Here is an 18269-nt window from a genome sequence, read left to right on the forward strand (position 1 = left end):
GGACTTTGTGATAAGGTCAATCCACAAATTGAAATACCTATATATTTACCTGATGGTTTAAGTACAAAATATCCGTCACAGTTATCTGTACACTTACTTGATGTTTTTGCAAATCTTCCTACATGGACACCTGTTTGTGTCATACATTTTTGAACGAGGGAATATCAACTTTCTGCAATTGGTCAGCATAGTCCTCTCTTTCCTAGTCAGTATTCTACAGATGGTAGCATTGTAAAATTATATTGACATATTTAATTATGTCCATACTCAGTATTGAAAGAACCATATACTGGTAATGACTCAACAAAGACTTTTCATTCATGTGACACTGACCATTTATTGTTATAGACAGCCAAAGAGGCACTTCAAGCACAATTAACAGATTTACAGAGAAATTATGAAGATTTACAAAAAGAGAAAAGAGCTTTAGAGGAATCACTGAGTACAGTAAATAGAGAGCATTTAGTGAGTGAGGCTGAACTCAGTGTTCTTAGAGTAAGTACAAATCATTGAGTACAGTAAATAGAGAACATTTAGTGAGTGAGGCTGAACTCAGTGTTCTTAGAGTAAGTACAGATGATGGAGTACAATGAACATTCAGTGAGTGAGGCTGAATTGAGTGTTTTTAAAGTAGACATTGAGTACTGTAAATAGAGAACATTGTGTGAGTGAGGCTAAACAGTATTTTATGTATGTATTGATCATTGAGTACAGTAAAAAGAGCGCATTTACTGAGTTGGGGTATAATAAAAGTATTCCAAAGGTTTGAAAATGACTTAAAACTTTAATCATGTTTGTATGTTTGATAAGTCTTTCAAAAATGAGTGTCAAAAAGTTTTTTTGATTTTACATACTTGCTTTTTTGCAATAGTCCATATTTTTTAACCATTTGCAAAATGATCTTTCACTGATATATTGTTTATATAGCAGGGAATAAGTTGTAACAGTCTACAGCCACAACATATGTCATCTGAATCAGAACTAAGAACAGAAATAGCTGTACTCAGAGAACAGGTAATAATACATAATCTTTTCCAACTTATAAAGTTTTTTTTTAAATATAAATGACAATTACATGTACTCTTCTTTCCAGTATTAAGGCCACAGACACAAATGATGAGGATTAAAGGCTGAGAATTTTAAACAATTGAAATGAATTTTTTTAATACAATGGCCGTCAAGATGCCCTTTTTTCCAACATTTTTTTTATTTTTGTTTAATTTTGACTTGGGCAACCTATTAAAGTAAGGAGTAATGTATGCTACATACTTTAATCATATGGAGATCTATAAAATCAGTTTAGTTATTCTTCTGATTCAAGGGATTATTGAACACTGACTTAATGAGGAGTTGATATGTTGGAATCAACTTGGCCGTCCATCTTTGTGTATGTCTTACCCTGTGAATATTTTTCACAATTACACATGTAGCTTGAGTCTTGATGAAATGATTTCAAATTCGGTATTTGACTTTATATAGATAGGGTATAGGTTGTGCAAATTTTATGTTTTCATTGACAGGATCTATACTCGACGTCAGTTCAAGCTAGTTTTTGAATTAATCATAATTTTCTTCAGCCGTTCTTTTATCAAGGCAAAGTTGTCTTTCTTTTTATTTGTTATGCGTTTCTCAGTTTATAAAAAACAAACATCAGTACTTACAATTGATATGCACAATCAAAAAGAATTCTATAATTCCTTAGGAGAATGTCCGTTGTATAATTTTGCCATTTTTGTTGCTAAGAGTCAATTGTTGACAAAATACTGATAATTGTATTTTTTTAATTTCTATATTGACAAATATGTAATTTCTCACGAATTTGAAAATAAACAGACATTTAGTCGGAACAATAACCTTCAGAAGAATTTTTTACACAAATAAGTCGGTAAATCTTTGTTTTTGTCAAACTACCAACAACTGAAAATCTTGGTAACAAAATCACAGCTGATTTGACAATGTAAACATTGTGATCTGGATTTAAAATCTCATCGGATTAACATTTTACAGAGAAGCCATTTTGTGATATGAATGAGCAAGTTATTTAGCACATTTTAAATATCAGTAGGTGTCAATAAAACTACACCAATTTTTATTTCAGATTAGAACTATATATTATGTATGTTACATTGAGTATAGTGTTCTTGTGTTGTTTCATTTCAGTTGACTGTTTTTCAAGAAGATTTTGACAGGGAAAGAAGTGATAGAGCTAAAGCACAGTCAGAAAAAGATGATTTAACTAAACAATTAACAAAATTACGGACTGATAATCATAAACTGTTGGAACAGAATAAACGATATATTTCTCAGGTAGGAATTGTCATTTCAGGTTTTCAATAAGAGTAGGCATTTCAAACTGAAAGTTCTGGAAAGTTTTCATACTTTGCATACTTTATAATGCGTTTCTTTACCTTCTCAAGTGCAAAAAAGATAGTTTTTCATGCACATAGATTTTTTGTCGGCCGAGAATTTAAAAAAAAATACAGGCAAGGGAAATGGTTATATCATTCCAAAAGAATGTTTACTGTTCTTTTGACATATGGCTGAGGTCCTCCTAATCTTGGTTTTAAGGGTGAATATATTTAAAGTGAAAAAAGGAAGTTTTGTGCATGGAGTACATATCCTCGACTCAGAAATACTTAGAAAAATCAATATATTATCTTAAAATGCAATATTTTTATCAGTCCATCATTGGGAGGATCTAAACACGATGTCAAGGGTAAAATTTACGTATACATTTTAGCATAAAATAGGCATGTATCTTACCTATGCATTTTTTTGGAAGAAAATCCGAAATCACATTTGTAACTGATTGTAGATGACTGTTGTTCTGTGGTGATGAATTCAGTTATATTAAACTGAAGTTAACATTTTTAGGTCTGTCTTATGATGAATTCTGCTTTAACTTTCCAGCTTCAGACAGCTGAAGTTAATGTAAAAGAAGCAATAGATGAAAGTACTAGACTCAACAGTACAAACCTGGAACTCAGAACTAAGGTATCACTGTATTGACTATTTATTTGTCGCCTTAATTTTTTGTCACTTTTCATTTTTGGAAGTTTTTGAATTTTTAAAGTCCCTATTTTATTGTCACCAAGAATTTCTGTAGGGGTGTTCAAAATGAAAGTTCATTTTGGTAAAAAAGCAAAGGATGAGAGCAAGAAAGAGGATGATCAATGTTTTGCAACTTTTATTTCTATTCTAATAATTGTACATACAATAATATTGTAGAAGCGTAAATTATTGAATTAAATATGCATTGAAAGTTTTTAATATTCCATATTTCAAATGTTTTATGGTTTGAAACTAGGATTTCTCTTTTGGTGGCTTTGGAAAATCTTAAGTCTGTTTACGAAAAAAAGTCACTGAAATGTTTATCACCAACGTGATAAATGTTGAAGTGTTGAATAAACAAACAGCATCATGATATGCCATGTGCAGGATTGTTGATACAACTTTCACATTTTGAGCTAAGAGTATGACTCCGCAGGTCAATTGTCGTCTAAACATTTATTGTTGCAGATGGTTGTTTACCAATTTATTTATAATTTCAAGCATTGATCGGTCCGTTATGTTTACCAAGGCATGGAAATGTATACAAATTTTGGTATAAACAATTCTTTCCATATGTTGATGAAAACGGCCCTTCTAAGTCCCACATATTATTTTCAAAAAGATTCTTGACTAGGTGATACAAAGTAGATAAAAAAAAATAAGCCTAATCCTAGTTCAACATAATGTACCAGTAGCTCCACTAAATCCTTGCACATAGCCCCATACTATCTAAAACTATTTTTAGCACAGATGATACAATACACAAATGTCTGTGATGTGTAAAGCTATGCAAAGCTCAGGAAATGCTCTTCCAATTAACCTTGCTTTCATTTACCAAAGAAAAGGATTGAAAATGATTGTAGAAATTACTCTTAATTGGCAATCAAGTTGGGTCTGACACGCGAGTCTAGGTCATAAACATGTCAGCACGGTACACATGATTGGTAAGGGCTAAGGCACACATGTAAATATGATATAACAAAACATGGATTTAAAACTTTATTAAGTGTAATAAGTGATGATACAAACATACAAGATTGACAAATTTTATATATAATCAAAGCACCGAAAGGTGCTGAAACTCGGAAGTCGCCTGGCCTGCAACCTGCAGGATAGGTTCCCGATGTTTATTTTTTAAACAATGTGCTAGAGTGCCGGTCATGACATGGACCAAGGTTTGAGACTGTTTTGGTGTTGAACCCATATTTCCCTTGTAACCTGCAGCAAAACAAAACAAAGATGTACACAAATATCGTGAAAATGGTTATTGCATTTGTTTACGTTCTCGAGACCTTAAACTTGAAAAAAGGCAGCTGATGATGTTGATTGTGACGCTTCTTGATAAAATGATTTTCATTATAATACCATTCATGGGGCATAGTTAAAATCTAACACCACCCAAAGAGAGATAACTCCAATTAAATTGTATTGGCTATTATTTATCTTCTTTGAAATTATTATGCAGCCAAGTGCAAAAAATAGTTTGGCGTCTCGATTTACCACTTCGACAATATTTTGCTGAAAATTAACACTTAAAATGTTTGAAATATCATTCATTTGGGATATCCGTGAAATATTTAAAGTTTAAAAAAGAATCACGCAATAATTTGAAGAAAGCATTTCCGTCCATGAAGTTATCTGCCAGAAGCCCTTTCGTTATTCTTATACTTGCAATACTCGAAGCCACTGACGTGACTTCCGAGTAAAAATGACTAGTGCAACAGCTTCTGAACATAGCTATCTATTTCTTAAAAAAAGATTGACCAGAAAGATAATTTTGTCAAAATTTTGTAATTTTTCTTCCCTTTTTCAAAATTTATGAAAAACAGGTTTTGTTAAGTGGTGATATAAATAGCGAAATTACAGTATATATTACATTGTACAATTCATCAGAACTAAGTACATTACAACAAACAATTCAGTGTTCACCAAGTCGTATGTACTGGTAACTGACTGTCCATAAGGCCTTTCAAAAATGAATAGTGGCCATAGTTTATTTTAAATAAAATCAATTTTAGATTGCACCATGGTTGACAATAGAGCACTGTGCTTTTTTACAAAGAGCAATGTATACAGGTACACTGTATATAATACAATTGTTTTTAAACTACCAAACAATGCTTTTTTATTCTGCTGCTGGTTAGTAAAAATTATCATAGTGATTAATTGTCCATTCTACTACAACTCTTTCATGACTGTTTTCTCTTACAAATGCTTCCTACTTGTATTTTGACAGAAGCTTTATATAGGTATGCTGTACAGAAGGATTTGACTTCAGACTGAAGACTTGTCAACTTCGTGTTTGATGACTTTCATTTATATTATTACCATACTTGGATGGGGATAGGGGCTTATTTTGATGAGTTTTTGGGTGTTATTTTTTCTTCATTTTTCCCCATTTTTTTTTTGCACCCCAGCAGTAATACTGGAATAGTTCTTGTAAGTCAGTAGCAGCTAAGTAGAAGTTATTACTTTAAAATATTCTTTATAAATTTGTGTATTATAGATAAGACAGCTTGAGAGTCACCAACAACCATACAGCCCATCATTTACACCAAATATACCCACGACTAGACCTATGATGGTTCAACCAGAAACAGATCCCTACGCTAGACCTTCACCACCATACTTGTTTCAGGCATCTATCAATGCTGGTAGGTATTTAAAACAGATCATCACCACTATTTTTTGTTCTAGACACTTATCAATGACAAAACATTTCTAAAAAAAGATCCCTTTGTCATACCCTCAATTCAAATCTTGTTTCAGGCACAGTTGAATGGATATAAATTGGCCCACTTTTTGATCTACAGTTTCACAGGAATATTGCAACATATGTTTCATATGAAAACATGTCTAAGACAGAAATGGAAATATATACCTGAAAATCCAACAAATACCATACTCTTTTCATACTTAAAGTCTTATGGAAAGCATATAGTTACCACAGGAATTTTATATACATTTTGTGAATGATTTAAACCAATTAGTCCTAAAACATGTTTTTTTCAGGTGATTTTCAAAACATATGAATTACATTTGTTACAATTTTCCCTGGTACTATCTTGGGCTAATCACCATTTACAGGTAATCATAAAATGCTTTCTTGGAATGTAATTATTAGGATATTACATGTCATGCACTAGAATAAAGACAAATATTTCATCTATTATTGATAGTAGTCTTTTTGGATGATTAGCTTTTATGATGATTGTGCCTCATTTAAACTTGTTTATATTTATTACAGCAAATTTACCAACCAACAGAGAAAGATATCCTTCAGAACAACAGCCAGGAGCCTGGAACTGTGATGACTGTACATTTTCTAATCATCCTTCACGTGTAGTGTGTGAAATGTGTGGAAAAATCAGGATACAAGGTTTGAGCTTGTTTTTTGATGTTGACTTTATATATAATAGAAAACATTTTTTATGTTTTTGAAGCGTCAAGTTTGAAAACTGGAAGATACAAGCAGTTTCAAAGAGAGATTTTGAATGACAATATCTATGGTTTGTTCTGACATTTCCTTGCTTACCAGTGAATACCAGAATCTCTTGAAATTAAGATTTTAGGAATGAAAAATAATTCCAAGCTTTGATTTAGTTGGTAGATAAAGCTGTTTTCAGGCAATTACTAGGAGCAGCTATTCATTAAGTTTATTCAGTGTTTGTAAAAAAAAATTGAAAAACAGGTGGAAAATGATTCATGCATATAAAAAAATCACCAAATTCACGTTTATTTCTAATTTAGAAACAGTTATAGATCACATAACCAGTATTTGTTAGTCATTTGGATATTTCAGTTTTGAGATAAAAATTATGTAGATTATGTACCAGTTTGATACTATGCAAGAGTTATAGTTCTTGAATTCCTCAGTTTAGGTGGGAGATTTTTCTCAAAAATACAGATCTGAACACGAAAAGGATGTGTAAAAAATGTAGCAAATGTAGACAGAAAAAGCTTTATTTGTATTGTGGATTTTCTACACCTTGTTTCTCATCTACTATTTTGACAGCACACAATTAGATTTAGTCACTGTGGCCAGTCAGTAGTGAAATTGATAATTACAGAGTATTTATACATGTATTAATCAAAAAAAGAGCACATCAGTATTGATGAAAAACTTTTACATGAATACATGTGTAATTTAATTTATATTTTTCAGGTTCCAATTCAGCTATCCAGAACCCTACATCATCACCTGTAAGTAAGATAAGAAGAAAACATTGTAAAAAATATGAACAATATAAATGCAGAAAGACCCACTCATCAATTGCATTACAAATAGTAGTGCTTTCTTCATGAATTCTTAATAATACTTTGCTAACTTCTATAGCTTTATCATTTGAGCACAGATTGTGAATGCATTGTAAATAGAATGGGTTACGTAGAGTAGAATGTTGAAATTCATAACACTGCTAAGTATAATGCAATATTGGCCAGGAGAGAATACTGAATAGGACACCAAAGTTATACAGATAGAAAGACAGTGAAAACTCAAGTTTTGTGAATTTTCTTTCTGTAATAATGTTTCGTAAAATGAAAAATATGAAAATAGAATTTGGTTATTAATCCTTTGCTTGTTAGCAAGTACCATCATCATATTTCAGATTTGCACTCTCTAATGTATATTTTAGTATTAAAAATTCAGTTTGTAGCAATATTTTTAATTTCTCAATAGCTTCAAACACTATGACAAGAATTTTTAAAAAACTTTTCAATACAATATAAATCATTTTTTATCTTTATAGATTTTGTGGAGAAGAGGAGAAAATGGTGAACAGAACGATTTAGCATCTGATTGTGGTCGATGATTCTTTATAATTCACTTGGTTTTGGTTTAAATTCTACACTATTCTTGGGAGATATGAACTTTTACCTCTACTCATCCAACGATTTACATGGTGTTTGTTTTTTCTATAGTACAGCAAACTTATTTTTTGTTCTTTAGCTGTATCTACTCCAGACTTCGGTGTCATAACTATATTTCCTCTATTGTAATCAATGTTTCTTTAATGTCATGTATTATCTGCCTTCATTTGACAAATGTATAAATCATGCATATTATAGCAGTCTATTGTACTTTTGCTATCCTAATAACACTGTAAGCAGGATATATAATATATTATGTTGAGTAGAAATTGTTTAAAGGATACTACTTTACTGAAATATGTGATTTGACATTAAAAAAAAAAGAAAAAAACTTCCAAAAAGGTTCAGTTTTAAAGATGAAAGTGAAAGATTTAACACTTTTATCTTGTCCACGGGCAAGATGAAATGTGGATTGTTTGTGATGTCCCAATAAAATGTCTTTATGACATCTTGTTAATACAAAGGAATAGCGGCCAAAAGAATGGTAGGAGATGGCTTACTTTTCTTATTAATTTATGAGGAGAGAAATAGAATCAGGTATTCTAAGAAAATGCAAGACCAGAAAATTTCAGACACCAACTGATATAATTTCAATTTTATCTAAACTAGGATATACTTGTTGGAGAATATGAAACCCTTGGATGTCTTACATTTCACTGTCTTGCACTATCAGTAGTGTGAGATAATGTCACTATTTCTTTTTGTCTTAACAGTGCAAGGAACAAAGACTTTACAATTACATCTAACTGCAGATCTTAAGACTTCATGTCAAATATTTTGAGCTTCTTCAAGTCATAGGTAAAATGTTGTAAAATTGAATGTAAAAAAGACCATGTAAAACATCTGAGTCTATATCCTTATGTAAACAGTAATGATTTACAATACACATTTTTGTCATTATGTAATATTTGTTTCAATGCATATTGTTCCATTAAAACTCAAAAAGCATTAAATGCAGAGCTTTTGCAAAATAAAATACTGGAGCTTTCATTTATATTAAATAATCTTCAGATGTAAAAAGGAATTCTATTTCATTTTTTTTTAGGTGATGAGTTTTGTAGAAATAGCATTGATGAAATTGTTGTAAAAGTACTTACATTAGCTTTGTATATTTTGTCATGTGCTCTTAATGTAGATGTGTTTTTTTTAATGACAGTTAAGTATGTTCTAATATTATGTATCTTTATAAAAGAAACTGATATCATTCTATTTTTAGAATAATTTATTCATTTGCAATATTGTAAATCTAACAAAATTATTTTATTTTATATTTTTCCCCTTAAAATTGTGACTTGCTATTCATTAATTCATTTTTGCAAGTAAAATTTTAAAGTTTTGAATTTCTTTTTTTGATATTTGCCTAAACATCTCTCTTTAAAACAAATTTACAACATTAAATGATATGGGTATAGGTAGGCTTATTACAGCTATGACAGTTGATGCCACTCTTCTAAACAAGCATGTCCTAGTGTTAAATGTAGATTAATTATTCTTTTCTTCAAAGACACTATGTTTTAATTTAAACTTATCAATGCAGATTGTTCATCAGTTGAAGAGATATATTATGTATTTGCATAAAATATATGAAAAAAATATCTGTTTTTTTTTTTGTTTTTTTTTATGCTATAGATATGAGTAAATAACTTCAAACTATTCAGCATATGGTTTTTGTGTATTACTTGGTTGTTTCCTAGCATACATTTTACATAGTTCTAAAAGACACCTTTTTATAAACTGTTTTGATTTAAAACAAATTATTGATCTGTTTCCATTTGTTAAGCTTTTGTTTCAAATCTTATTTTTGACTTGAATTGATTTGAAATTAAATTATACTGATTTTTAAACATTTTTGACCAAGTTATGCTTGCATAATAACCAACAGAATTATTTAAGGATTGTTTTTCATTTTTTTTAACAAGTCAACTCTTGTTCAGAAACCACTTCACATTTTATGAAACATAAACTGCCCCAAAGTTGGTTATTTCGCATAATCTGGTCAAAAACTAAAAATAATCCTTCAAAAATTCTGTTCTTTTTATGAGTAATTCATTGCCGTTTATACTGTGAACAGTTTGAGCACTTATTTTGATATTTAATTGAATACCGCAAGTTCAAACATGGCATTTTATACCCAGGTTTCAGTTTGATTGTATTAGCTGAATTATCATATATACAACAGTTATGACTTATTTTATCCTACTGCTGTCAAATTTATAATCTGTGGTTTGTAAATAATGCTACACTGTTATCATTAGTTTTTATTAGAGTGATAAAATGATAAATGTTTAGCAAAACAAAAAACAAAAAAAACCTAGTATTATCGGTAATATCATTACATATGTACTCATCTTATTGAAATAAGTCAAGTCATGGCAGTAATTTTATATAGAGAAACATTTGTTTGGGAAATTAAGGGAAGGAATGATTGAAAGATTGTGATAAATCCTTTTTTTTAAATGCCTATTTTCTGCCAAAGTCATGGAAATTTTAGAAAAATGGATATAGTGAAATAGATATATTTGCAAGTAAATGATTCAGCCTAGATATTTAAGTTGTATTGTTTTTCTACATGGTTAATACATGCCTTGACAAAATTCAGTTGAAGCATGTATCTTGAATAGGGAAATTCCTTTTATATCACTATTATACAATGCTAGGACACATTATTTTGAATTGATACCATTTATTGCAAAACTACATAGGCTTTTAAATGATTTATGGAGCTGTATACCTGCAGGTAGAACTTTGATCTACATTATAAGAATGATTGCTGTATTTCAAAATTGAATTGCTGTCAGTTATTGTGATTTCCTTTCAGACTTAAAAAGGCTGTGTCTAAAAATAAGTGTTCAGTGGAAGAAAAGAAAGGCACATTGGTATCACAGTTATGATTTTGTTCTGTATTCTTTTCCACTGCTAGGTGTTGAAATTTTCCATACCTTTAGTGTTTATTTACTTCTGACTTCAAAAACTACTTTATTGATGGTGAAATTTTCAAAAAAGCAATACTGCCATAGGAAAAAAAGTATGTATCATCAAACCCGACCCAGCTATGGTATATACTGATAAAATGCACAATATTGCCACAGGAAACAGGCATCTATCATCAAACATGACACAGCTATGGTATATACTGATGAAACTCACAATGCTGCCATAGGAAAATGTTTGTATCATCAAATCTGACGCAGCTAAGGTATATACTGATTATATGCACAATACTGCCACAGGAAGAAAGAGTAATCAAGGGAACCAAGGTTATAGCGGTAATCAAATGAGCAACTCCGACTCCACTAAAAACTAGGAGCATGGACCAGGTGAACCGATATGGTAAGCGTCCTCCGCCGAGTTGCTCATAATAAGTAAAGTCCGGGGTAACAAAAGTCAATTTTATATGCAAATTCGTTTCGTTTGTTTTCTGTAAACTAATTTGCATACAAAACTGAGAAATATTATGACAAAATTATATAGTCTTCAAATTCATTTTTGGGTTTACATAATTGAATTCTGTCATAACAAAATCACTTTTGCACGCAATTTAACACAAAATTTACTTTTTTGTCACCAACGTCATTTTTGTATCACTGAAGTCCATTTTGTGTCACAAAAGACAATTTTGTGTCACAAAAGACAATTTGGATTTAGTAACCGTGGGTCTCGCAGACGCAGGTTCATGATATGTCCTTAGTCGAAGTAATCGGAAACCTACGGGACCCGTGGTTACTATATCCAAACCTTCTTACAAAATCGTGATGAGAGAATCCATTAGCATATCCAAAGGATTCTGTAAACTAATTTGCATACAAAATTGACTTTTGTGACACAAAATAGACCTTTGATACACAAAAATTACTTTTGTGAAAGACGATTGACTTTTGTGAAACAAAGTTGACTTGTGACACAAAATTGACTTTTGTTATTTAATTTCCATATCAGGTAACAAAAGTTCATTTTCTATGCAAATAAATTAATATTTGAATTTTGTCATGACAAAGATGAATTTTGTCTACAAAATTTAATTTTGTCATTACAAAATTGAAGTGATCATAAAACCAGTCTGCATAACACAGTTTTGTACGACAAACATGATATTTTATGACAGAATTCAATATTGTGTACGTAAAATTGATTTTGATTACAAAAAAAAAAAAATAACAATAAAGTCTCATTCGACGCATGAGAACTCGAATATCTCTTTAGAAGAGAACACATCGGTCAGGAGTTGTCAAAATCGATTAAAAATTAGAGAATACTATATAATATAGTTACAGAAAATCTGTTTAAGAACATTATACATTATAAAAAAGTAATCAAGGGAACCAAGGTTATAGCGATAATCAAAAGAATGTAATCCAGAGACAATGACCAGACATGGAAAACAGACATACACAACAAAGAACATGAAGTAACTAAAATCATACATACAAAGCAACAAAAGCAAATGAACGCGGACTCCACTAAAAACTTGGAGCATGGACCAGGTGCACCGGTAGGGTAAGCGTCCTCTGTTTTTTCTAGAAACACCCGCCGAGTTGCTCATAAAAAGTCAAGTCCGGGGTAGACAAAGGAGGAAAGGAAAACTATTGACTATAAAAAATCATATTCTAAATATCAGACAGCTGGAAAATAAATCGCTACAAATTATTCCTTGTAAGAAAATGTCAAGGATCGCGTTTACAATCGTCAAACAAAATCGTTGGTTACATAAAGGCCAAAACAACAACAACAACAACAACCAAACAAAAAAAGAATGAAATAACAAGAATGAAAAAAAATCACATAAAACTGTACATTAGTAAGGTTGCTAGCTTGGGTCGATTATAATTATTCGTCCACATTTCATACAAGTCATTGTAGATGACTTAAAATTGCAAGTTAGCCCAGCTTGACTTAGACGGTGTAGTAATTCTTCTTTCTGTACTTCAAGTAATTGTTTCTCGTGTTTCAGACTTGCATGTCGTACTGTTTCCATGTCAAACCGCTGTTTAAAAACAAAACAAAATAAGTTGTTACTGATAGGAAATTTGATGTCAGTGTTGTTGGTTAATATATGTATATATTTAACAGATATTTAACACTAGTTCAATTAATTTAAGACCATGACATTATTAGCATTCGGTTTTGGCGTAGATGATGCAACATTCTGGAGAAAGTATCACGTGATGTCCGGTCGAAGAATTATTCATCATTGTTAGTTTTTTTTGGCACTATTTTGTTGGTCATTAACTTACTACTGTGAATCAATGGGATTTATACAGGTAATAAAAAGAACAAAAAGCAAAAAATTAAAATAAAAAACAACAACTGTAGATAGAGCCAGACGAACATTTGTGTGTCGATACATTGTAGCTTGCTCGTATGGTTTGTGATCAAATCCCAATGTTTCGTTGTAACTACAAATACCTTTTTTAATTCCTCTTCGCGTTCGATTTCTTTACGTTTTGATCTACGTAAAGATTCTCTATTTTGTGCAAGCCTTCGTTTATACTTTTCCTTCTCCTCTTCACTTAGCTAAAATTCAAGTATTTTGGAGTTGATATGATGTAATATACTATATTAATACCGACAATACAATCGTAATTATATCTCTTAACTATATATGTGTGAGTGTGTGTTCCATTTTTTTTTCACTCCATTTCATTGCGGTTTTGTCTGTATATACATTACTGTCGTAAGATATTACTTTATATTTAATAAAAAATTGTGACTTCAGATTAACTGGTTAGGACCACTTCTTTTGCCCTGGTATTCTCAGATTTGAAAATAAGACACAGTGTTGAATGTGTTTTAAATCATCATGTTATAAACAATATAAACAACTTATAAACAAACTTTCATATTTATTACTATGTAAAAAACAAAAATATTGTTTATAAGTTAAAATTTATGGAATTATGACTTAACCATCACAATTCTTTGTATTCTATTACCATGCAATGTAGTATAGTTTCATTACCTCGTATACTATTGCGCTCTTCTCTTCGGGCACAATTTCTCCTTGACCTTCGCTCAGACGTCGGGTTTGTATTTTCAGTCGCAATTCCTGCTTTAATATTGGAAGTAAACTTTCTTCTTGTACGCTTTTGTCGTATGCTTTACTAACTTCGTCGTTTGAACTAGATGTTTCAGAAAGATTTTCTGTAGTTGTCAAAATAAAATCTTCAACCGGGTCTGTAAGCTGTTCGAGGTTGGGTATGATATCAGGACTTGGTAGTTGCAGATCTAAATAATAATCAGAAATCAAAGGCAGATTTCTAGAATCAACCTGATTTTGGTCTGTAGTATCCTCTGATCTTGATGTTTGAGTTCCGGAAACAGGTTGGTAAGTTGGCTGTAACTTTTCGCTGTTCGTTTTCACCTCTTGATATTTTTCTAAACTGCCTTGTCCTTCATCAGAAGGCTCTAGCATAATATAGAACAGAAGACATTGGAGAATTTGACTTTCACCTGAAAGAGATGGCAAGTGAAGGGAAAATGTTAATTCTTGAGGGTTCAGGTATGTAATCTCGCCAATTTCGAATTCTTGATTCTTTTCATTCCTCATGCAGAGATCTTTTAAAAAATCGGGCGTTCTGCTTTTTTTGCGCCAATACTAAATGCGTTTCGGAATAAAATATAATGTGTCATTATATATCAAAATAAGAGTTACTGTACTTTTTATAATATTATGTTGTGGCAGTTTTTACTGTAGTTTTTCCTTTCAAAAGTTGACACCAGTATCTATGATTTATGCAATAACCCAACTTTCTAGCCTCCATTGGGTGATTTTTAAACATAATCTTTTTTTATACATTATGACTGATTATATATATGCACCAATGACCTTTGGCAAATTGAACGTTTGCATATATTCAGTGATTACTAGTATTTATCTATTGCTCACTGCCCGCTCTACAGTGTGCATTAGATATAATATTGTGTGGTATTTCTTATTATACGTATGAAGAAAAAGTTCTATCTTATTTATATTTACATACCTTATTTTGCGGTTTGGTCAGTCATTTCAATTCTTGTTAATAGTTCAGGTATTTATAGCACTGGTAATTTCCCTAATCTAAAAATATATTCATTTTAAAATATTTAAATTACCAAAAACAAATAACATTTTATAGATTTTTTAAATTAGTATAATATATATGATAAGTACTATAATAATTTCAGTTTCCAATATGATAGGTTACTTGGTTTACATATTACCATACTAGGCCATTTAAAGTTGTGCGAAAAGATATTTGTTATATTATTATTATTTTACTTGCGCTTGTGAAGCACTTCTATCTAAACATGTTATACATCGCAATCAGATCGAATAACAATAACGACGGTAAAGATATCTCCAATAAGGTACCCTATATCCAAACTGTTATTGCGCTTTTGTAATCTCCCTTTTGTTTTATATAACACATTTAGACATTTTTCCAGCCAATTCTATAATCGACCAGATTGACTAACATCGTTCGCCTGATGTTTTTTTTTATTAGTTCGCCTTTGCTTGTCCATATATATCGCCTTGTTTTGTTCTTGTTTGCATTTTGTTTTTGTGTTTAGTTCTGCCTTATATTTGGTTCTAATGCTTATGATGAAATTTTAACCCTGGAAACAATTTTACAATATACTAGTACCTGATTTATATATATAATTCCAGTATTACAAAATTCAAAAACCTGAATACACGCTGAGGCTTCATTCCTTGCAATGCACTTGATAAAACCTCTGGGTGCTGAATTTTGCTTCCTTTTTCGATATTTTTAGTTTTGAGTATTCTTGAAACGCACAGCATTCAAAAATTTGCAGACAAGAGGTTATAATGGCTTACAAATTATTCTTCATTTCATTTTATTTTGTTTTGTGATTGGAATTAAAAGATGCAATTTGACTTAGTTCATATACAAAATATTTGAAAAAAGTTAAGGATTCGGATAAACTATAAACGTATATATTACATATGGTGTAACAGTCTTCTTTGTTATCATGATCACTTGATGCAAGGGATAATCCACGTACATGAAGTCTTGTTTCTATTCTTAAATATATTGACGCTATGTTTCTATTTATATGTATATTGACGCTATACTTCTAAATTTAGATCCGGTTATAAACCGTCCCGTTTCGTAATCACTCTCAGCCAATCATGGCGGAACATCATAACATTCAAGTCCATAATTAAAATACATTATCTGCATATGTGATATATAAATTAAAGGCTTCGTCCTCGATCAATATAATCTGAACAGGGCCACATATAACGTATTGACATCGTTAATAGTCCATAATTGATAAATAATTTCATTTTTGAATAAAGCTCAGTTATTTTTCGATCACCACTGAGGTTTTTTATTTACACTTTTTGTATTTACATTATTTCTGATTAAAACTTTCTATCATATGCATTTGCCTATGATTACATATTTTTGTAAAAGTTATTGAAATGTTTGCTTAATTACGGATATTTTTGTGCTTTTTTATTGTTACATATTTTTTTCTGCCTCTTGTTGCTCTTGATATTTTTCTTTGAATATTTTTATGGTTCCGTATTTAATTTTGATAAGACTTTGCTGATGTCAATATCTGTTCAATGAAATTCCATTGTTTATTTGAATTTTTTTGATGCACAAATTCATGAATCTTTTTTGCACTATTGATAATTCTTTGTACCGTACTTTACTACATATATTTCCTTACTTTTTATTTACAGCTATTATTTCACAACGTCCCAAATAAATTGCGTATAATATTATAGACCATACCTGTTTTCACAAACCTCTTAAGATAAATTTTGCCCTCATAATTCCCTTTTTGGCATACATTTACAATAATTGGGTTAAACGCAGTTTGAGACACGTTATGATCTGTTTTTCAAATAGTGAGTCTTTTCACAAGATTTAAATGTTTTCAGCGCTTCCTTGTAGTTGTTTCAAAATCGCAACTGGTTTTGTTATGTAAACAACTAATTAAGTCGCCGACCACGAAGTGGAGGTGACTTATTGTTTTTATTGTGTTTCTTATTATTATTATTATTATTAAGTCGCAAAAACGAAGTTTTGCGACTTATTGTTTTTTCTTCTTATTATTATTATATTACTTCTTCTGCACTTAAAGATGTACTGGCGATTTCTCGAAGACCGTTTATTTGATTTATACCAAACTTGGTTAAAAAATCAAGCATGCTCAGGAGGTGTGCAAGCTATTTCCGGCATTTCAAAATGGCCGCCAAAACCGGGTTTTCCCGGAAAAATGAAACAAACATTTCTATAAAATTAGTGGAACTAATTAATCAAAAGAAAATGACTCAGAAGGCAGTTTTTGACCTGCTAACATCAAAGGCGTAAACAAGTTTTTAGAAAACCGCCATTTTTTTCAAAATGGCTGCCCAAATCGGCAAAATTTCAGCAATGTTCGATCTCAATGAAAATTGATATCTAGGGTGAACAGGACATTCTAAAGTCAATGGCGCGCTTCTGATTTTGTCAGAAAGCCGCCATTTTTTTCAAAATGTCCGCCAAAATTGGCATAATGTGAACATTGTTGGATTTCGATGAAAATTGATTTCTAGGATAAACATTGCATTCCAAAATCAATAGCGGCTTCAGAATCGGACAAAATTCGACCATGTGCCGGTTTCGGCGACTTTTGTGTTTTGCTTGCAAACACAGTATCACTTGTTAAGTCGCCGACCACGAAGTGGCGGTGACTTATTTTTTTTACCTTGCTTCTTCTTCTTATTATTAAGTCGCCAAAACGAAGTCTTGCGACTTATTGTTTTTGTTCCGTTTCTTCTTCTTATTATTATTAATATTATTAAGTCGCCGACCACGAAGTGGCGGTGACTTAATGTTTTTACTGTGTTTCTTCTTTTTCTTCTTCTTCTTCTTCTTCTTCTTCTTCTTATTATTATTATTTTAATTCTCCTGTCATAAAAATGTTGAAAGTGTCCGCCCTTTTTCTCAAAAGTGGCTGGTCCGATTGAGGTGAAACTTCTCATGAAGTTAGAACTACTCTTCGGAGGATGCAAAACTTAAAAAAAAAAATTCCAGTTGCCGCCGAACAAATCGCGTGCGTCTCGGTCGCCTTTTTCAAAATGGCCGTCAACGCGGTCGAAAATTCAAATTTGTCCGATTTCGATGAAAATATCTAGGTTCTCTGAGCCGTCCCGATTAGTAATTCGTGGCTCAATTCGCAATTGGAGCTACGTATCGGCCGCCTTTTTTAAAATGGCCGCAACAGCGTCGAATTTGATGAAAATTGATATCTAGGTTTTTTAAGGAGCCAGGATTAAAAATCGGCAGCTCAATCGATTATTTGATCTACGGATAGACCGCCATTTTCAAACTGCCCGCCACCGCGAT

The 18269-nt window shown here is 31.2% G+C and overlaps 2 protein-coding genes across 11 annotated transcripts in view; one reads left to right on the plus strand and one right to left on the minus strand.

Annotated features, from left to right (window-relative positions):
- Positions 1 to 10467, plus strand: part of LOC148618798 (uncharacterized) — a 29256-nt gene extending 18789 nt beyond the window's left edge. For 6 of the 10 annotated variants that reach the window (XM_088578003.1, XM_088578006.1, XM_088578007.1 and 3 more), the window contains 8 exons: positions 349 to 495; positions 928 to 1014; positions 2161 to 2307; positions 2911 to 2994; positions 5558 to 5705; positions 6299 to 6430; positions 7217 to 7254; positions 7803 to 10467. In XM_088578003.1, coding sequence (XP_088434129.1) covers positions 349 to 495; positions 928 to 1014; positions 2161 to 2307; positions 2911 to 2994; positions 5558 to 5705; positions 6299 to 6430; positions 7217 to 7254; positions 7803 to 7865 — 846 coding nt within the window. In that variant the 3' untranslated portion in view covers positions 7866 to 10467. The remainder of the gene's footprint in view (positions 1 to 348; positions 496 to 927; positions 1015 to 2160; positions 2308 to 2910; positions 2995 to 5557; positions 5706 to 6298; positions 6431 to 7216; positions 7255 to 7802) is intronic. The other 4 variants (XM_088578010.1, XM_088578011.1, XM_088578012.1 and 1 more) reach the window with 1 other exon arrangement.
- A 2039-nt stretch (positions 10468 to 12506) lies between these two features.
- On the minus strand, positions 12507 to 14996 carry LOC148618799 (uncharacterized). The gene is made up of 4 exons (XM_088578032.1): positions 14901 to 14996; positions 13880 to 14370; positions 13327 to 13434; positions 12507 to 12904 (listed from the first exon to the last, which is right to left on the minus strand). Exons 2-4 carry the CDS (start codon positions 14330 to 14332, stop codon positions 12728 to 12730), a joined length of 738 nt encoding a protein of 245 aa, XP_088434158.1. The 5' UTR covers positions 14333 to 14370; positions 14901 to 14996; the 3' UTR covers positions 12507 to 12727.
- Positions 14997 to 18269: the final 3273 nt, after the last annotated feature.

The sequence above is a fragment of the Perna viridis genome, chromosome 4 (assembly GCF_037379345.1).
Source record: "Perna viridis isolate PV_CMFRI_1.1 ecotype Kerala chromosome 4, ASM3737934v1, whole genome shotgun sequence".
NCBI lineage: Eukaryota > Metazoa > Mollusca > Bivalvia > Mytilida > Mytilidae > Perna > Perna viridis.